Source organism: Camelus ferus, chromosome 16 (assembly GCF_009834535.1).
Source record: "Camelus ferus isolate YT-003-E chromosome 16, BCGSAC_Cfer_1.0, whole genome shotgun sequence".
Taxonomy (NCBI): domain Eukaryota; kingdom Metazoa; phylum Chordata; class Mammalia; order Artiodactyla; family Camelidae; genus Camelus; species Camelus ferus.
In genome coordinates this window covers 41,292,351-41,314,726 of record NC_045711.1, presented here as the reverse complement: position 1 = coordinate 41,314,726, position 22,376 = coordinate 41,292,351, and the positions used below count along the sequence as shown (strand labels likewise).

Genomic DNA, 22,376 nt, shown 5'->3' with positions numbered 1-22,376 from the left:
ATATTATATTTTCTATATATAATAAAGTTAATGTCCGTATATAGGCAAAAATACTGTGGCTTCTGTGCTTTAGAAATCTAGGGGTCTTGGGCCAAAGTGGTAATAGTGGACATGATAAGAAGTGGTCTAATTCTGTGGCTAAGTTTTGAAGAACCAACAGTATTTTCTGATAAATTGGAGGCAGAGAGAGAGAAAGAGACGAATCGAGGATGACACTCCAAGGTTTGTGGTTTGTGGTGTGAGCAACTTGCTGGAATAATAGGTTTGTTGTGGGAAAGCCTAGCTAGAAAGTATGTGGTGTGGGAAGGGTAGAGAATACATCTTGGAAATGTTAGTTTGAGATGTCAGTTTGGAGATGATGAGTAAACTGTTTGACATACAAGGCTGGACTTAAGGCAAGAAGATTAACTAAAATATGGAGTTGGGAGTCATTAGCGTGGATGTTATTTAAAGTCAAAGGATCCAATTACCTAGAAAGTGAGTTATCAACAGAGAAGAGGACCAAGCCCTGGGGTGTTTCAACATTAAGTGTTGGGAAAGAAAACCAACGAAGGAGTATTGAGAAGAAACAGCCAGAGGGAGAAGGAAAGCCAACAGCTGGGTGTCCTGCTAGCCATTTGAAGAAAATGCCTCAAGGATGAGGGCGTTTTCAACTCCATGTTATGTGTGTCAGGGGTTATCAAATTATTCATTCTCCCTACTCCCAAGCTGGCCCTTTTTCTACTTGTTTTTGCTAAACATTAAATTAAGTGTTTTTAAACCCTTCTCCCCAAATCATGATCACTTGCTGTAGTGAGATGTTGTAAGAACCTTTTCAAAGCTAAGTTCCAAAGCCTGACATCACTTTTATTATAAGTTTTGAAGGCAGACTCCTTCTTATCTTTATATGCCCAGCATTTACCCTTAAAATGAGCATGTAAGTGCTGAAACAAGAGTCCCAGGACCCTCTTAGCTCATTTATAGCTAATGCTAAGCATCCCAAGACTGCAGCCTCTTCTTGAGATGACCTGTCTTCTTCTAGGATTAGCTATGGGACAGGACTAGTACAAGAGGTGTTTCACAGGGTATCAGATGGTTTGTCCTTTCCAAAGCTTCCATAGGATCTCTCTGGAAGAAGAAGTTTAGGACCTGAGGAACTATGGTAAGAAAGCAGAATAACTTGGACACTTTTTGTCTGGTTTTCCCTGCTTTCAGTTGCACAGGGCCAGGGAAGCCTTAGCGTTTCACTCAGAATGTGAAGCTAACTTTTACAAGGTGTCAAAAGAATTTGAAATCTAGCAGGAGCCTCTGAAAGTCAAAGGCCCTCACCCCTTGTCTTAAGGAAGGTTATATTACTTAAATCATAAAACTCACTCAAGCTTTTTAGGAGTTCTTAACTGAAGACAGGGTAAGACATGAATCTGTCTTTTTCTAGATAGAGCCAAAGACAGTGCCTCCCACATCTCTTGCTCCCTGGACCCTTAGCCTTTGATCATCTGCCTAGTGTTGACTGAGCAAAACCCTGAGGATATAACAGAGTACAAAGTCTAAGAAGCTTAAAATTTAGTGAGGAAGGTATAAATGTAGAAAAATTTAAGTAAAAGAATTCAGTTGTGAAGATTGTAGAGAGATTTGGATTTGAACTAAGCATTTTACACATTTTTAGGAGTACCATACTTTATAAAGTAACTTAAGCCACAGCTGATGGGTAGGCTGACATTTTTTCCATTGGTGCCATGGTGGCTAGTGTGAGGCCAACAGCCCTCTCTTGTTTGGATTCAGAGGATGCTCCAGGAACATGTCTGAGTAGATCCTGAGATTGTTTGGCCTCCATACTCTCCCTGGCCTGGCTGTCATTTAAAATATTTACCTTTATTTTTCTCTTTCGTAATACTAATTATAGGAAAGTCACTTGGTTGTTTACTCCTGCTAACTTTTAAAAGTTCTTTAATTTTGGCAATGTTTTATCTTGTGAGGGCTGGAATTCTCACCTCTGTCACACTGCCTAGAAGTTTTCGTTCCCTAAGCTTTTTCCAGCCTTAAGAACAGAAGTTATTCTTTAGACACGGCACCTACTATGAGGGGTTGGGGGCTGAATTCTCTGAACTCTCCTTAACTTAAAACCTCAAGATACGTTGTCACAGAATTGATGCAGAGTGACCTACATAAAATTATCGTCTCTCCTCAACCACTCAGCTCAGATCATGTCAAAGTTTTTCTTTATCAGATTTTGCGAGGTAAGATTTACTTTATGAAGAAAAAAAGGTAGTGTCACTGAAAATGAATGTTTTCTTTGAATTTTAAGTAACTTGACCTCTCAAGGTTTACTTCTTCCCTAACGACTTTTTTCTTTTGACCAAGGTATTATTTAATAATCTCTATAGTTGATATTAAATAAGAGGCTTTTAAGGGTAGCCAAATGGTTCTTATTTTCAACTATGGAAAAGGCCCTGTCTAGTTCATTAGGCAGTCAAGTGGGTTAATCTGGGGAGGTAAATAAGCGGGATGGTTTGTCAAGCAGGGATTCTTCTGTCACAAAGTTTCCACTAAACCACCTTTAGTAGGAGTACGCGGCTGGCATCAGATGACAAAACTGAAAAGTAATAGTGTTCCCTATGAATGATATACATTCTTCAAACCACCAATAGGTGAGCCTGGTCAGAGTGTTGGCTGGCATGCCTGAGTCCACCTCTAGAAAAGCAAAATGACTCTTAAAGCCAAAAAAGCATGAAGGAGACTGGTAGAAACAATCAGCTAATTCTCCAGGCTGGCTCATTGAAGAACACCAATTTGATAGAGAAGCGATTTGGGCCAATGTTGTTGGAGCTGCTTCTGGCCAAAGGGTGTATCCTTCAGAATTTTGCCATTACAAATGGAGAGTTGTTTAAAGCTGAAACAGTTTTCTTACCTAGTAAAATATTCCCCCCCGCCCCGCCAAAGGATTCAAAGAATTAAGACATTCTTTATAAAAGAATTAAGACATTCTTTGTAAAAATTGAAAAGCATCTGCCAAAAAGATTAAAACCTTTACAAAATATTAAAACTAAAAAGTTCACCTTCTGTAGATTTGTTAATATTCTGGGTGGGGATGTGGCAGAGGGAAGATATTGGGTATCAGACTTCTTTTACACTTGTAAAAAAAAAATGTGATTTGCTATATTTTATTCAAAAGACTCAGCCTTTAAGTTGTGACCTTTTATCTAGCAATGCTGAAGCCCACAGTCTTTTATGATGTCAAATATTATTAAAGTAATTAATTGCCAATTAAGTAACCTCTTGATTCTCAGTGGTAGAGAATACTACCAACAAACCTGGGAAAGTTTCTGAATTTTTGTGCCATCAATGAAAATATGTCCTCGGAAAGGCTCCCTGTTGGTTAATGGGCACTGTTTTGTTGGAGCAGGCTCAGAATCACAGACTGAGAGGATCAATAGCTGAGCTCCAATAGCCACACTTATGAGCAATTCAAGGTTATTGGTCTGGTCAGCCCTAACTCCAGTGCTGGGAAGGCTTATTTATACTTAAACCTAAATAATCTTTTGAATTATAGACATTATCTCAAGACTGTGCAAACCTTTGATGACACTTTATTTACAGTAGAAAAATTACAGTTTTTTTTGAGGTAGGACTAAGTCAGTCTTTTAATAGTGTTCATTATGCTGTTATTTAAGGAACAATTTAAAATCCTGTATACTGTTTCTGTGGTTTTCCCCCAAATCATTGGTTGAGTAAAGGAAATTAAATGTCTGCAATTCAATCTGTTTGTTGTTTCAGGTTTGAAATATCTCCATTCAGCTGGCATTTTACATCGAGACATTAAGCCAGGGAATCTCCTTGTGAACAGCAACTGTGTTCTAAAGGTAGCTTTTCAGTTTTTTCAAACATCTGAGAAAAAAATCAGAATATCAAGGCAGGTTTAAGAACATGTTTTTGTGAAAGAAATGGTTAAATTTATATTCATCACTTTACTAAAAATTGAAGAACCCAGTTTTCTCTAGCAATGTCAATGGTCGTGGCCATAGTAACTAATTTGTAGTCTTGGCTTATGGTTTCTTCATGATATTTTGCACATGTTTTGGAAACCTGGAATTGAAATTGCGATGTGACTAGAAAGAAGAGCAGAGAAGGTGATTTATTTTCAGATTGTCCCATTATAAAGGAAGTGTGTATCAGAAGAAATATTGAAAGACCAGTAAGCTTCTACTTACATGAGAATTAAGTATGGCTTTTAAAAAGACTGCCTAGTTTTGCACTGCTAACCTTTTTTATACGATATTTGACTGAGGTAGCAAAGTAGGGACATAGAAACATTTAAAAGTGAAAATACTAAGCCAGAAAAGGGTCAGATGTGTTTCCACAATATATAGTAGCCAACCATCAGTTATTCCTCTGAAAGGGAATCGGTTACAGGATGTATTATGGTTAGTAGCCCCAAAATCTCAAGTTGTCAATTTCAGTTTTTACTCCTATCCCAGGACCACCCCCACCCCATTGTCTTTTGTTAGAATGGCTCACAAATAGCAAAATCCACATGTGTGCATTTCCCTACCTCTAACAGAGATGTGTATTAGCAGAACTCCTATGTGGTGAGGGGTCCACCACATTTTTCTCCATCACAGAAATTAGAGATGAACGCCTTCCTAGACCTGAGTCATCTCTGTGTAAGCAAACTAAAATTCCACTTACTTTCTGAGTGGCTACGATATTACATGATGCTTCATTATATTATAAATATTCTTAACATTTCAACTGATAGATTTGAAAATGAAAAGAACTGTTTATAAATGTTGCCTGCTTTAAACGTAATCAAGACTGTCATTAGTACTTAGCTTGTTGGCAGTTAAACTAAACCTTAAAACCAAATATCTAAATGAATTTCATTTTTTAATTTTAAATGCTTTCTTTTAACTCTGGGCCAATTTTCTTTAAAAGCTGATGTGTTATACTGCTTTTTAATAAAAATTCTCCCTTCACTATAGCCTTGAAAATTCTGTTCCTGTATTAACTCTAGAAAGATTAATAACACCTATTCTTCATATTTTCCCTGAAAACAGCTAATAGTATAATTCAGTCTTTTGTTTCCACAGAGAAATTAATTTTCCCAAAAACCACTAAAGTAAATATTTCTTCTGTAGGTCATTGAGTTCATTCCCCTACCCCCTTTTCACTTTTTAAAAAGAGCTGCAGTCTATCCCCATAGCCTATTTTAATTCTAAAAATAAAATAAAATAAAATAATAAAAACATTATAATCAGGAATTCTTTGTCCTACTTAGACCCAATCAGTTTTATAATCATTTAAGCTAGTTTCTTCTTATTTCAGTTTCTGGTTGCAGAACTTCACAAGGCATTTGTGTAGAACCTGTCGTGCTTAATACCATTAACTACTTGCAGTCCGTTTTCCAAATCGTCTGTTATAGTATTGTAACCTCTGGCTACATGAATGAGTAACTAAAAGAAAATGTCATTTGTAAATAAACAACATACAGATGAGAACAAATTGAGATTTTGCTCTGCTCCTTTAACTTGTCTTAGCAGCCTACTTTTGGAAGCCAGAGTGCCAGTCTACTGATGCTAATTCTCTCTTCTCCAGTGTAAAAATTATTTGAAAATAATTATGATAAAGCATTTTTTAAAATTAGCATCCTTTAATATTGTGAATATATTTTGTTTCCTATTAAACACAAAACATAACTTTGCTGGAAACTGTAATATCTTTTTTGGTTATCTGATCATATAAGCTTCTTACTTTGGGTTTAGCTTGTGTTGTCCAGATAAATTGCCAAAAATAATTCTAGATCCTTTTTTCCTACAAAAGATTTCCTTTGTAAGAGGAAAAACATTTTCTGTTGGATGGGGGGTTAGGTTTTTTTAAAATATAAATACAAGAAAGATAAAGTGGATTTAAGTTCTTTCCTTTGGGTTTTGTTTAGTTTCAAGAGATATCCTGGGGGAGAGGGTATAGCTCAAGCAGTAGAGTGCATGCTTATCTTGTACAAGGTCCTAGGTTCAATCCCCATTACCTCCTCTAAAAATAAATTTTAAAAAAATAAATAAATCTAATTACCTCCCCTTCCCCCCCAAAAAAAATTTTTTTAAGAGAGATCCTAAAAATTCATGCCGAAGTAATAACGTTTTTAAATATTATGCATTATTTGAACACTGGTCTTTGGGAGAATTTGATAAACAACATACCCTTTTTTCCCTTTTTGGTATGGTTTTTCTGTGTGGTCCGGAAATTTACCTTCATTTCTAAAGATGTTGGCTTCATACTAATTCATCCCCACATACAAACATAAATTCATTTGATGTGACCAGACATAGTAGATTCAAGATAAAAAGAATTGCCAAAAATTAGGGGTAAAAAAAATTATTTTTAAAGCAGTGGTTTTCAAATATTTTTTAAGCTTCTAGACCCCTTTTTCAAATAAAATATTATGCTGGGACCTCAACTTAGAAAACAGGTAAGAAGTGTTATTTCATCACTTATAATGTTGACTCAAAGTTAATCAGTGAGAACACTGAAGCTTACTAGATGGTCATTTCTCTCTTACCTCATCCTCAGTGCTCCCAGTTTTTGTTTTGGTTGCTCAGTATCAAGAAAATCTTAATTCCTGAAAATAAGCAGAAGTTGCCGGTGGTGGCACTGCTACTGTTTACTAACAGCTCACCTTGCAACCTCTACGTATTTTTCACTTAAACAGAAATAGCAAGAAAAGATGTATTCCTAGGTCTGCATGAAAGAACCAGTCTTTCTCATTTACTGTTATGTCTCCACGTTCTAGCATACTGTCTACTACATAACAGGTGCTCAATTAACTGTTTATGATATGAAGAAATGAATGAATCTACTAGCACTGGTATTCTACAGTGTGCTACATTTTGACATAGCCACACAGTTGAGTGTGAATTAGTATTTTAAATAGATCTATGTGAAGTTTAGGTAAAATATTTGTGGAACTCCTGAAGTACCTCCTCAAAACTGGATTCAGCAGGACTCCGTTTGAAATCTATAGCTTTAAAGAAAATTTTTTTTAATAGGGGAGGTAATTAGCTTTGCTAGTTAATTTGTTTGTTTGTTTATTTAACAAGGGAATTGAACCCAGGACCTCGTGCATGCTAGACATGCACTCTACCCTGACCTATATCCTCCCCACTAGAGAAATTTTACTATGTATATTTCATTAAGACAGTGAGTATAGTTAGCTCAGAAGGTCTTCAAGATATACCTCTTTTTCCTTCTAATATCTTCCTTTATAAGCCAGCCTTGAAAATAAATTAGCTTGGTTTCTTCATTAAACCTAGAACTATGCATTCAGCTGCTTTTTGTTTGTTTAAGTATCAGTTGAAAACAGATTGAAGGTGAGAAGCAGATCTCATTTTATATAGAAATAAGGACTTTTGATATTTTCTTCCCTCTCTTCCAAATAAAATTATATATTTATACAAATATACTCTACCTGTATCATTGAAAACTTTTCAAAGTTTAAAAGGTCTGTCAAGAGTTTAGTTTTTTTGTTGTTTTGTTTAACTTTTCCATTTTCCATATTGTCTGTTTGACAATATTTTGATAATCTCTCCTATTTAGATTTGTGATTTTGGATTGGCCAGAGTGGAAGAATTAGATGAATCCCGTCATATGACTCAGGAAGTTGTTACTCAGTATTATCGGGCTCCGGAAATCCTGATGGGCAGCCGTCACTACAGCAATGCTATTGACATCTGGTCTGTTGGATGTATCTTTGCAGAACTACTAGGACGAAGAATATTGTTTCAGGCACAGAGTCCCATTCAGCAGGTATGATTTCACTTCAGGCTTTAGTAGCTTTCAATTCTAGTACAGATTTAAAGGAAAAACTGTCTTGCACATATGTCTTGGGCTTATTCATTGTACCGTCTAAATTGCTTTTAGCAAATTCAAGTTCACTTAAAATTCAGAAAGTTATGAAGTTGAAGATTACAGAGGGATTGATTTTTGCAACTTACTTGCCTCTTAGAGGGAGTGTTGACTTTATTACACGCACTGATGCGTGGTAGCGGACTCGGCTGTAACAGTTTGCACAGGTGTAATCTCCAGTTGTTAAAGGGCCTCTGTTCTTTCTAACTGAATGGATCTGACTGGAAAATGTATTTGGTGACTTAATGTACTTACACTTTGTACTCAGAATGTAAATTTTGAGTGTTGATTTCTTTAAATAGGAACATTTAGAAACATTTCTAACCTTCGTTGCACTAAAATATTTAAACATGTCAGAGAACATCAGAAGCTGATTAAAATGTAGTTTTAGGAAACCATTCATGATACTTTAACTGTCTGCCTTGATAGCTGATTCATTACTACCCATTTTTTCTTTGGGATAATTCCTAAGTATGTTTAATTCATTTAACAATATTGTTAGCATGAGAATAATGTAACAATGATGAGTCAGGCTGTAGAATCAAAATTGGTGGGTTCAAATCCTAGCTCTACAACCTATTAAATCTTGGGCAAGTTAAACTGTTCTGAGGGTTGTTAAGATTTAATGAAGTAGTAAAGCTAAAAATAAGGCCTAGCGTATAGTGAGCACTCAGTAAATGGTAGCAATTATGATGGTGGTGGTGTGAGGGATACAACAGTAAGACGAAGTCAGTTCCAGGCTTTGTGAAACTTTCACGTGAGACAGAAAATATATAAGTATACAAATAAATATAATCCCAAGTAATGATAAATTCTATAAAGAAAGATAATCCAGGTTAGGAGCAGAGCAGTGCTAAGGGACTGTCTGAGGGGATAACATTTGAGGAGTGACCCAAGTGAAATGAGGAAGCAAGATAGTGGGAAAAGTGTTCCAGGAAAAGGGACCATCAGCACAGCAAGGTCCTCTGAGGCAGGAACAAGGGTGGCGTGTTGGAGGGATGGCATGAGCAAGGAAGAGCATGTAGGAGATGAGGTCAGAGAGAAAGAGCCCTGACCATGGTGGCCTGATAAAAACTTTGGATTTCATTCTATCCAAGTATGATGGAAAGCTCTGTGAAGGTTTTGAACAAGGGAGTGTTAAGATTTGATGGATCACATTTTAAAAGAGCACCCTGATTACTGTGTATCTTTGTAAATAATTCATGCACCTGACCAAAATTGGAATCATTTCCTTTACATTCTATCTACCAGAATTGTTAACTGATACATCAGAAACTATATATGCTCTGATCAGTATTTAAATGTATTTCTCCACTATACATTGAAAGCCTTTTTTTTAAGTTTACATCTTTGAAATTGATCTCAGTGATAAAAAAAAATTATCATATAGAATCTAATGTCAGATACTGTCAACAATAGCCATTTTACTGTTTGATTTCTTTAGAAAGTACAGGTTAACAGACTTGCCTATAAGACTGTCATATCTGGATGTAAGAAGGTGTCATACAGAAAAGCTTAAGTGAAAATGAAGGGGTTAAAAAAAATGAAGATGTTCAGATCCTATATACTGAACAATGATCTTGGGTTGCTGCTGAAAAGAATATATAAAGGAAAGTGCAAAACCGCTGGAATGAGATTCAGATATCTCATTTTCTAGAGAAATACACAGGTCTTGAGTTTGCCAGTCTTACGTAGCCCCTGAAGGAGAATGCGCACCTGTCTGTCATCAGTGTATTTTGGGGTAAGAAATAAAGATCCAAAAGGGAAAATGAGTCTAAATTCTAAGTAGAAGTAAATATTTTCTATAGCATTTTCTTTTTTATTTTTGAGAAATAAATACCCTAGGTACTATAGTACCAGCAGACTTCATTAAAATGCTTCTCTTCCAAGGATCTGACCCATTTTAGACAGCTTTCTCAGTATTTCCATTCATTTTCATGAGCCAGTCATTTCCTTCTGCCTTTAGTGTAGTTGTTAGAGGTCCAGAAGTATCACCAACACACTTTTCCCAAAAACCTACATATAGAAATCTTTAATTCTGTGGAAAACAAGCTGCTTGAGTAACTCCATTATCTTGGAGGGCAGGGATACTGATGACTACCCCATGGTTTAGTTAAGTGCAGAAAATAGTGCTTTATATTTGGCAACCCCAGAACCAGGAAAAGTATTCTCTAGGTAAGAATTTTCCATCCTAAAAGAGTCCGAATGAAATGTTACTGCTAATTGGATTATGAAATTAGAACAATTATAGCTCTACAGAAAATTGTTAAGGTAGTCAGCTACCTACAAAGACTTGTTTGTGAGAAGGCCATTTTTATTGGTCTCTCTTATTGTGCCCAGCTAACTAGATGTGGACCTATGTGGTGTCATAGTTTTCTAAGTACCACAGTTTTCACCAGTGCATAACTATAATGTAAATGGTGTGTACTGGCCCCAACTTTACTTTTGTTTCAGGTGTGAATGTTTCCAATATTTACTAAATCACAGCTGCCTGGTTTGTGGATTAGCTCCTTGGTGAGCCTGAGTCCTTCTGAAGCATCAGATTTCATTCATTAACTGGACAGAATAGTCATTAGCCATCACTAAAAAAGCAGTTCACTTCTGCAAGGATCATAGATGCTATGGTGTCAAAGCAAAACACAGGGCAGGTAGATGCAGACTCCTAAATTATTTCTGCCAGGCTTGCTAGAAGTATTTTCTATATTTCTATCCTATGGATACCTAATAAACATTTTTCTGTTTTTTCTTAATAGTCTAAAAAGTGAAAGTAGGGGTTCCAATCAGTTAACCTGGAACTTGCCTTAAGGTTTTTCCCCCCAGAATTTGGTCCTCATCTCTAAGGCTGTGACTTAAGAGTAATGTTGTTTCCATGAGCTTACTATCCGTCTGTATTTCATGTTTCCTCATAGTTGGATTTGATCACAGATCTCTTGGGCACACCATCACTGGAAGCAATGAGGACGGCTTGTGAAGGCGCTAAGGCACACATACTCAGGGGTCCTCATAAACAGGTAAAAGGAGAGGGAGGGGCTCTGTATTTGGTAACCATCTGTTTGGGCAGAGTTTCCCTCCAACAGAATAATGAAATGAGAATTTTTAAACAAAAACATTACTGGTAGGTTTTTTTTTTTTAATGTCATGGCCATAAGTAAGGAAGTATTAAATATTTGTCAGACCAAATAAAATATAGTAATTCCAATGCTGTAGGATAAAGGAAATATTTTTATAGCACCTTTGCTAATAAATGACCCCTGGCTTTTGTCTCCTGGTGTCTGGGAAAAGTTACCAGGGGTGGAGCATTGACCTCAGTGCCATAACCTAAAGCACATATGTCACGATACCCTCTTCACATACTGAGCCTAAATACCTGGTGTCTCTTATTCCAGCCAGGAATGTGAAGCTGTTTCTATTGCATTCTTACCACTAACACAGAATCAGATGTGAATGTTGTTAGAAAAGAAGTATGAAGAGAGATTGCCAGATTTGCACTGACCAGTTTTACTTGCAACCAGCCAAGTCACTGCTGAGAAAGACAAGATGGTTATTATCTCCTCCACCGTGTTGATTTAGCAGCATTTTTTAGAAGCACTTTCCTAATCTCCTTTGGACAAAACAAGCTTAATGATGTAAAGAGTGAGTAAAGGGAATACTTTTCCTAAGAACAACAAACCAAAACAGAAGAGAGAAGATGTGAACAGGAAGAGTTGGCAACTAACTTTCCTGAGCTTTGCCTTGGTTTCTTTTAAATTGGGCATTTATATGATTTGATTGATCATTAGAAGATCTGATTGACCTAGCTGATAGACCAAATGACAGACCTTTGGTTTGACACTCCTTTCAAATGACCTGTCAGACATTTTATCAAGGCCTTGCCTTTTCCTTGTAGTTCCTTCTATGATTCTAGTGTGACTGCCAAGATTCCATTTTCACAGGCAAAAAGGGCAATGGGTAACCTGTGTTAGCTTCTAAAACCAGCCTGAACTAGTAAATGTAGATTTACTACTAGAGATGTAGGTGCTGGTATTTTAAACAGCTCCCTGCTGGTTGCATCCTTCTGTTGCATTTAGTTTAGAAGCATGAAATAATTTGGGCCCTAACTCCTCACTTAGAAGAGCACAGTAAGTCTTAACCTAGAGGAATGTTCTGTATTCAAAGAAAGAACTAACAAGATCTATTATGTTCCATTTACTGGCCAGTGTCAGGAATATTAAACTAATTTATCAATACCTGACACATATACCTTCACAGCAGATTTTTAAAAATTCATTTATATATATGCAAATAATATGTGAATACATGTAAAGTAAAAATCCTACAGAATTAGTCATCCTTCACTACTCCCCACGCCATCCTAGTCTCCTTTTGATTAATTTGAGACTGTCCTTCCAGACATATTTTTCTATGGCTTTATTTACATGTATTTTTACAAACAGAAATATGTACTATTGTTTGTTGAGACTTTTTAAAAAATACAAATATGCATATACAGAAGAAGAACCTAATTAGCTATCTTCTTAAAGTCATGGATTACTGCCTCAAATTAATAAACTTGTGTTAGTTGGTTACTATACCTACTTCCATGCAGTATACCAGTCAGGACTCCAGTGAAATTCAGTTAAAACTGACTTAAGCGAAACAGGAAATTCACTGGTTCATATAACTGAAAAGTCTTTAGCTACCGCTGACTTCAGGCTTTCTGGATTCAGGTAGTCAAGTGATGTTCCATGGCAGGAATCTGATTCTTCTCACTTTTTTCCTGTGTGTTGGCTTCATTTTCAGACAGGCTTTCCCCCATGTGTTGGCAAAAGTGGAACCAGCAGTCCAGGCTTACATTCTGTTAGCATATCAGTCCTTCAGGAAAGAGTTTTCCCAAATAGATCCAGGAAATATTTGGAAGGTCTCTGATTCAGTTAGGAATGTATTTGGTTATGAGTAATAGAAAACCTTACTTACAATGGTTTAAAGAAATAGAAGTTCCTTTTTCCCTCATACCGTGAAGTCCAGAGGTAGGCAATCTGGTGATGGCATAGCAGCTCAATTATGTCATTGAGGATCTAGTTTTTTTCTTTCTTTCTGCTCTGTTATCTTTAGAATGTTGACTTTATACTGTCTTGCTTATTGCCTCATAGTCACAAAATGGCTGTAGCTTGTCCTGAAATCATATCCATATTCACAGCAAGAAAAGGGAGGAAAGAGGGAACACTAGCAGTATCTGTTCGTTTTATCAGGAAAGGAAGTTCTCCCAGAAGCCTGCCCAGCAAACCTTTGCTTATATGTCATTGTCCAGAACTGTGTGATAATGTGGCCTCCTGGATGCAAGACAGGCTGAAAAATGAGTCTTTTCTATCCCATATAATAAAGGGACAAGCGGATTGGGGGTATGTGTTAGGTTAGCCATTCCATTGGTTGGTCCCATCCTATTTTAGACTGTGTGCCCATCCTGGAACCAGTCATGTTGCTCAGGGGAATATGTCATTTGACTGGCCAGGCCGAGGTCAGGTACCCATCCTTGGAGCTGGGAGACTGAAATCAAGCTCAGCCAAACCACTTGATCTGAGAGTGAGAAAGGGAGTGTGGTTCTTGAAAAGTCAGGAATTGCTGGGCAGACAAAAACACCGTGTGACATTTATTTGTCTCTTTTCTACAACTCAGTCTTGGATGAAGGGAATCTTAGCTGCCATGGCTCAAGTGTCTGTTAAGGCAAATACTTGTTGGGGCATTGCCCTGTTGATAGGATTGAAAAGTCTATTATCAGTCCTCAGTCCGTTTGTTCTTCTCTTATAAGGTTTAGATCTTCATTTTCCCTCAGATTATCCTCAGCTAATTGTGTCAGAAATAGGTAAAATATTTTCACTGAGGCGAAAATAGTCCTGTCTCCTGGCAGGGACCTTATCTTACAGTTAAGAGAATCAAGGTATGCTAGAGGATTCATTCAATTTAAACTTCTTATTTTTCAGGTGGGGGTTTCTTTTATACAACCCCAGAGCACTTAGTGTAGTGCACTGACCCTTGTGCATTGCAGTTAACATTGCAGACTGATGACTACAGCCTCTCTGCTGCCAGGTGAAAACTAACAGGAACATCCTACAGGGCTTACGCAGCCTGGCCGACTCCACTGCGGTGACCAGTGCCCTGCAGTTGGCTTATGATGACTGTGGCATACCATTTAGGGCCTCTCACCCAAGTCCAGAAGCTCATCCTTGCTTCATTTCCCTAACAATCATAGTCACTCATAGAGCACTCTTTATAACCCTTCCTGTCCTCGTGATTCAGCACTGGCACCCACTCACGCCTACACTGCCTAAGTGACTTATAAACTTGCAGAACAAACAGAAAATGGACCAGTATACTTTAAAGGGAGAAGAGTAATGTGTGTGAGTGTTGGGGGAATTGGCAAAGACTTTTTTCCAAATGAGATATTTAGGACATACTTTTAAGCATTCTGTTTTTCCCTCTTATTCAAATTGACTCTATGCACTTGATGAGAAATATAAACTTCTCTAGTTCTGATACCCTGGGCCCAACTGGTTCCAACCATAATGGCTGGTAAATTAGAGGGGAAGAAAGTGGAATTAGAAATGCAGCATTTCTAGTATTGCATCTTTCCTGTGGAGCTAATGCTGAATTATTAATGGCTATCATTCTGGAGAGCTATTGGCATGACTCAAACTGACTCTTCTTTTTCTCTGTGCCTCTTTTTAACATGCATATAAAAACACAGAAAAGGAGAAAGCATATCAAATGACCATTTAAGCTGAAATGAAACAGCCTTAGTTTTAGCATATTTGTTCGAGTGTGCTTCTTTAAAGAAAGATAAATTAGGGGGCATGGATTTTTTAAATTTCTGGTACCCTTAAACATCCACTCTTGATTTTCACAACCTCCCCATCCCATATCCAGTTGTCCTAAAGTCATAAATTTTGCCTTCGAATTTGTTTTCTGTCCTCTATTCATTGGCCTCTGGAATGCCTTGTTCATGTTTTCCTTCCTCACCAGAGAGGTGTTCTTCATCTTTGTTGTCTCAACACCTAGCCCAGGGCCTGGCATTTGGTGGATTTAGATGATTAGCAATGATGGTGGGCAGGCAGGTCTGTACTGGTGCAGTCCAATAGAGAGAAAGTCAAGGTTCAAGTGACTTACCCAGATCTAGTGACGGCAAAGTCAGAATTTGAGGCCACATCTTCTAGTGCTCATCCCAGTATTCCCTTCCCTAAACTATAAATTGCCTCTACCACAAAAAAATAGGATGAGGGGTAGATTCACTTTGAGAGTGGACAGAAAAGAATGGCTTATGGAGAGACATTTTGGTCAGTAAAAATTGGCTGTAATTTGGCTGCACAAGCCAGTGAAAAAGAGGATAGCTATTCACAGTCAAACCAAAAATCAGAATCTTTCAAGAGTATCAGATTACTTTATTTTACACAGTAGGAAAAATCCTTAGGGAAAATATATGTAAATTAAGTTGTAAATTAAAACCTCTCCCCTACACTCTCCACAATCCACTCCCGACCCCATTATCTTGACTAATACAAATAATTTCAGAGCTGTCATAGACTTACATATTTTTAACAAGAAATAGTTCGCTATCTGCAAACACGTAAATACACCAAGGAATGGTAATATTTAAGTGCCAGCTATATATGTGTTCTGTGCACGGAATGCTTTTTATATGTGGTAATCATATCAAGTATCATACAATTTTAAAACTAAAGTAAACCAGAGATCATTTAGTCCAACCTCCTCATTTTATACGTAAGGATACTGAGATTCAGGCCTGTTGATTTATCTAATTAGCTAGTAAACGAAAACCCCCAACTCTTATGCCCCATTACTCCTGATCCTGAAGAAAACATCTATAAGGTGAATAATGACCTCCCGATGATGCTGAGGAGTTTTGTTGTTGTTCTTTTTGGATTTTCCTATATGACTTAACTGTTGGGAGGAGGCAGATATGTAAAAGACTTGATGTTAGTAGTTATCTTAGCAGGATGAGGCTGTGATCGAGATCCAAGGAGACCTTTTAGTGTTACTTGTGTCAGAGACAGAGGAGTGGTTCCATTCACCTGCTCTGTTGCCTGCCTCACCAGGCAGCGAAATAGATACTTTGTAAGCTCTGTGGCTTCTCAAGTCATGAGAGCCATCTCCCTGCCTCGGTGCAAGAGGGTTAGATATGGGCGTGTGGATATGCCTGCCACTTAGAAAAGACAATTACTGGGTGAGAAATCAGTGCTAAAGGCAGGGCAGGTGGAACCACCACAAGCAGTGTCATGCTTTCTTAGATGTCATACTTTCATTTATTATCTTTGTTGAGACAACAAAGATGAAGAACACCTCTCTGGTGAGGAAGGAAAACATGAACTCTTCTAAGACTCTTTCTTAGAAGAGTCTGTAAATTCCTGAGTGTCCTACAGCTCCTTTAGGGCTAGTGTTTTTGCAACTTTATGGTAATGTTGCCATAAGACATAGTTCACATGCTTACTTTGCACAGTGGAAATGCTTAACCTTGCATATGGCCAAGGTTTTAAATCTTTTCTTATCCATCCCTGGGCATGTTTGGTCTTCCCTTCTTGCCAAAGCAGGTACAATATAAGACAGGAGCTCCATATTTACAGGATTAGCTTTCATTTTTTTGTAGGTTCTTTGGTGCTCTTATCTAGAATGGGTAGTCATGCAATATAAAATATGCCACTGAAAGTCAGTGACTTTTTGCTTTTGAAGGCTGGTTAATGAGGAGAACATGCATTCCCTTTGAGTGGAGACTTATGTATACACATCTTTTGAGCTGGGTACTTACCTTGTCATAAAATTGGCTGTATTCCGTATCTATTTACACAAAGACTCACCTGCATATTTGAATTCTTTATTTTTTCACAGCCATCTCTTCCTGTACTTTATACCCTGTCTAGCCAGGCTACACATGAAGCTGTTCATCTCCTTTGCAGGATGTTGGTCTTTGATCCAGTAAGTAGTATTTGTTTTTATATTTTTTTAATGAATTAAAAATAAATGTGTTCTAAGAAAAACATTCTAGCTTTGAATAGATGGGCAATGTAAATACTGACTTTTCAAAAGATAAACTTAAGCACCCCGGTTCCCTGTGTATCATGCTCAATTATCACATATAAATTTGATTATTAACACATAACAGTCTAGGTGAAGAGAGATAAGGAACTGTACCATCTTTATTCATCTCAATATTTATAAAAGGAGTTTGATACCAAGCTAAATCAGGAGAAAAAAATTTAACATTATTTGAAAAATTCTGCCCAGTGTATTGCATAAGGAAATGTTTACTCTGGGTTTGTTAAGACGGTAGCTTTTCCAAACACCATTTCCAGACTTGACTCGTCTGGGACCAAGTTCAGTTCTTCATTTATTCATTCATCCAAAGAATATTTATTATCCACATCTGTGCCAATAACTATTGTCATAGAAGACTAAAAATTGGAAGCATTTGAAAAAGAAAAATTTACTTGTCAAGAGTACAAGGAAGTTAACCAATAACAAAACACAACAGGTATTTAAAGGGGGAAAATAACCCTCCCCACCAAATGCCCAGTTATTAAGTTTACATTAGTTTATTCATGAGAAAACAGCAAATTTCTCACATGATTATTAAATCCACAAAGGTCAAAACTATCTTCAGTTGTCAGTGTAACAAGATTAGGATAAAAATGTTTTCTTAAAGAGCCCAGGTTTGTGGGAAACAGTCAAGGTTCTGTTATTTGAGGGACCAGAACCAACCAGTGACCAAGTTATTTTTGTTACATCTCAGGGTACAAAGTGGATTTTTTGTTTGTTTGGTTGGTTGGTGTTTGTTTTTGTTTTCCTCGTGTTTGTTTATGTTGGCACGTGAGGTGCTTAGTGATACGGGAAGCAAGACAAAGTGGCAGTTCTCATTTGCACAGTCCCTCCTTGTGGTCGAGTTCCTGCCATTAGGGAGTTTCAGCCACATAACTTGCTGAATGAGCTAGTGATTTAGTGTCATTAGTTTGATATTTTGTTTTATTTGGCAAGTTTACCCAGATAGCTAACAGGAGATGTTGATTAATGCATAAAGACCTTTCCTATGGTTGACGAAACTGGAGCCACGTGAGCTTCAGGTTTCAGAGGTCATGTCTGTCTGCCCAGAGAGGATTTTGTAAAGGCCCTGAGGTTAAAATTTACTTTTATGTATCAGAAATTCTCTTTATTCTGTTTAGATTAGGAACCTAGAACGGTGTCATTCACCTGTACCAGGTATTACCTGCCGTACTTACAGCCGGAAGGTACCGTCTTGTTCTGAGATCCCATGTTCATTAACAACCCTGCCCTGCTGGGAGCTCATAGTCTTCACTACTCTGAGGCCGGAATTTCCTGTGCCATAGAGCAGATGCCAAGCACATTTCCTGGGAAGTCTTTAAGATACCAGTTCTACATGGAAGGGCAGTCCTTATTCCTTTACAGTGGGATTGTCACACCTTGTTAAATGAAACTTTGGGTGTACTCATAGTTACAAATGAGATTTATCTATAAGAAGGAGGACGGATTCCTACTGAACTTAGTTTATGATTGATATTAAGGATTTTTCCCTTTCTGGTTCTGACAGTTCAATTAGAAATACCATTTTTAAAGAGTGTTTCATTCTAGTTTTAAACTGTTAAATGGGGGGGGAGGGTGATACATTAAGAAGCAAGAAATGAGGGGTTTTTTTTAATGTCCATTAAAAATAAAACCTTAACCTTAATGAAATCAGTTTATTTAGTCCATTTAGTCTGAAGTAGTTATTACTTGTTTTGTTGATCTTGGGTTAAGCAGTCTGTTGCCATGTGTCTGCTCCTGGACTGAAACATTCCTGGAAATCCTGACCAAGTTACTTGGTTCAGTCTAAGAGGTGGCCGTCTGTGGTAATATCAGCTACATCCATGGGTTTGTACCCTAAAGACAACAGCCAGGAGCATCTGAACAATCCTTTACTGAGGTCCTTGTGATGTTTTGTATGGAAGATTCAATTCCTGACCTCTAGCTTGTAGCAAGAGCCTTTAGGCAAATATAAGGAAAAACCAGAAACCACCAGAGAATAATAAGATGAATTATAGTATCATCAGTAATATTGAAAAGAATGGGGTATAATAAATAACTCATTTTAAAAGATGTAACTATTACCTCAAAATACTGAAGACATTAAACAAATTTCCAGAGACTTCAGTTTATATAAAGGAAATAAACAGTTACAAGCAATATTTTTAAAGGACAACAATAATTATTAGGAATTTAGACAAAATTACTCACTTTTTCTCTTTGAAAACAAAAACACATCTGTTATCTTGCATATACATCTTCCTACCATCACACATTCTTTTACATTCTTTAAAAATATACACATTAACCCAAAGGTGTTTACACCTCTTTTTTAACTTTTTTTTTAATTAAGAATTTTATTTTTCCCTTTTTTCTTAGATTCATAAAATACTTTTATTTATAACATTCTATTTGGCTTAATTTTTGAAACTGTTTATATGAGCAAAATTATTTGCTTTCTCCGGTTTTTTTTTTCCTATATATGTATTTTTTATTGAATTAGTCAGTTAACAATGTGTCAATTTCTGGTATAGCACATAATACTTCAGTCATATAGGAACATACATATATTTGTTTTCAGATTCTTTTTTACCATAAATTACTACAAGATATTGAATATAGCTCCCTGTGCTATACAGTATAAACTTGTTTTAACTGTCTTTTCATGGCTGCTCTATACTGTATTAATGAAGAACCTAGGTATATTAAAATTTTGTTATCCAGGTATCCAAATACTATTTATTAACTCAAATTAATATTAGTAAGGTCTTAACTAAGACCTTAAAGGTGTTAACTAAGAATTAAAAGATTAAAATTTAACACATTAAGTCTTTACAGTTTGTAGCATTCTAAAAACCTATTTCTTTTTAGAAACATATTACCTATCATTCATCTAACTTAGTTGAACACATAATTTTGCAATTCCATAATCTTAGACAAAGTGACAGTAGTTTATCTGACCAGCAAAACCAGGGGAAAAAAAATCAAATTCAAAGTGATTAGGCTTTTTATGAGAAAACAAACTCAAAACTTACATAAGCTAGAGCATTGTACTAATATTATTTGCACGTGGCAGTAAAATCAGAAAGAAAATAGGTTTTTTTAACTTTTATAACTATTAACTCAGACTGATTTATCCAAAGAGTCATCTTGCATAGGAATATCACATGACCTCTTTATTTTATACAATTACATACCAGATATTAAAACTTTGAAGTTGTTTAATAGAAATACTTTGCTTACTTTGTAATTTAGTAACTAAGAGTATTACTTTAACTCACAACGAAAGCTTTTTTAAAATCTGAGTTACAACTTAAGAAAAAAATTTTTAAGAGCTAATATATTTCATTCATAAGGAAGAATAATGTTTTTAAATCTTTCCATTTCTTTTTATATGTCTTTTATGTGTTAATATTATTTTTAAAAGCCAGTTGGGAGTTTGCTCTATTTGATTTTAAGAAATCTCATAATATGATATATTAACTCCCCTCAAAAATATACAAAGTACATCAATTTATATTTGTAAAAGAAAATTTTATCACTCTTATTCAAAACTAGAAGAGCCAATTTGATAAAGCAACAAAATCTAAGATAGTAACAAGTGTCCGTATCTATTGCAAATATTGATCTGTTAAAGAAACAAGTTGTAATTAAGATACATAGGACATCATTAAGCACCATTAAGTCCTTCAAAAGAAGATCATTATTAAAAATGGGAGTAACTTTGAGATTTCTTTTTTTCAATTTAGCAGGACAGTTTTTCTTTTCAGTGTTAATATCCCTTACGAAACAAGTCTCTTTCTTTAGCCTTGTTTCAGAAGTCCCAAAGAGACCTTAATTTGTTTAGAGAAATCAAAGCTGATCGTTGCACACTAGGGATTTGATTTACTTTTGGTCCAAAGGCTTCTCTTACGTAAGATACTTTAGAGGACCCCGTATCGGTGCACACAGAACATACAAACACAGAGCATACAGTCAATAGTTAGGAGAACACCAAAAATCCCTTCACCTCTGCATCTGAACTTTCAAGAAATATCAGAATCCACAGATAAACAAAAAAGACTAGCAGGGAACCAGATTCCAGCTGCTGATGGCAGCTGACTGGGTTCCAATTTCTGACATCTGCCACCTGATAGAAATGACTTAATGGTCCTATGGTAAAATTAAAACCCAGATTCAATCACGGCTGCCACCAGTGTGGACACATGCTCAGTCAGAAACAGAAATAGACTTGACCAGTAACCAGATTCAGTGGGCAAAAGCCAAAGAGCTCAATCCTGCACGTGAGCCTGGCCAGAGACACTGAGGACTCAGGGGGGCCCAGACCCGTGCAAGGTGTACTGCCCTGTTTCTTTTCGTTCTGACAGTTGATCTTTTTCCAAGTGGAACCTCTAGGAATAGTTGGATTCATTTAGGGAAAGAAAGAAAAAGTTTAGTTGCTAAGCATGCTAGTGAGTCAGACTTCAGAAGGGCTCCATCACCAAATACAAAACACGACAGGTGGCAAAAGGAACAAAACCAAGGTCGTCAAGTTTACATTTGCCTCTTCCTGGTAGATGAACAGCAGCTTTCTGATCACATCCCAAAATGTCATGACATGCCTCTTAACATCAGCATGGCAAAAAATCAGATAAAGTTTTTTTAGGGAATCCAGGTTTATGGGAAATAGTTAACATTTTGTTATTTGGAGGACCAGAACCAGTCATAGTGATCCAGTTATTTTTGTTTTATTTGAGTGCAGATGGTTTTCTTTTCTTTTTCAGTTGTGTTATGTGAAGTGCTCACTAGGATTGGAAGCAAGGCAGAGTGTCAGTTTTTGTTCTACTCTTTACTATTGAGTCATCCCTAAATCCTTTAAAATCCACTTTCTCTCAGTAGTACTTATATGTCCATTGATGAAAAGGAGGGACAGTTTTTTTCTTTTTTAATAGAGAAATGAGTTTAAAAGTTTCTGGCTTATGTAACCTGACACTAGTGTACTAAGTATTCTGATCTGAAGTCCCAGAAAACCCCAGGTTGCCTATATTCACACTGAGCTGGATATCAAACATGGCATTCCGGCCATTATCTGCTGCCTAACTCCAGCGGCTTTCAGACAGGCTCTTGCCCTAAGTTGATTTGGTATTCCAAGAGGATAAAAGTTTCAAGCAGCTTTCTGAAAGTGCCACCATGATCACATCTCTTCTAAATGCTGAGACATATTTAGAAAATATGTTATTTAAAATGTAAATGTATCCCTTCCAAAGCATTACATACTTAAATGTCGTGATATTTGTCATTTTTGACCCTGCATACATCTATTTAAAGGTAGGAACTTTTCAGGATCTTAGCAGAAAGTCATTTCTAAGTGCTTTATGGTGGTGTACGGTGGTTTATAACAGTAGTTTGTTGTCTTATGTCATATACTCCTACTGCTACCTTACCCACTTCTCAATTCAATT

General features: G+C 36.6%; 1 protein-coding gene across 2 annotated transcripts in view; it reads left to right on the top strand.

Moving 5' to 3' along the window:
- Positions 1 to 22,376, top strand: part of NLK (nemo like kinase) — a 131,826-nt gene that overhangs the window by 104,139 nt on the left and 5,311 nt on the right. For both annotated transcript variants that reach the window (XM_032457648.1, XM_032457647.1), the window contains exons 4-8: positions 2,110 to 2,216; positions 3,754 to 3,839; positions 7,567 to 7,776; positions 10,785 to 10,886; positions 16,750 to 16,836. In XM_032457648.1, the coding sequence (XP_032313539.1) occupies positions 2,110 to 2,216; positions 3,754 to 3,839; positions 7,567 to 7,776; positions 10,785 to 10,886; positions 16,750 to 16,836 (592 nt within the window). The remainder of the gene's footprint in view (positions 1 to 2,109; positions 2,217 to 3,753; positions 3,840 to 7,566; positions 7,777 to 10,784; positions 10,887 to 16,749; positions 16,837 to 22,376) is intronic.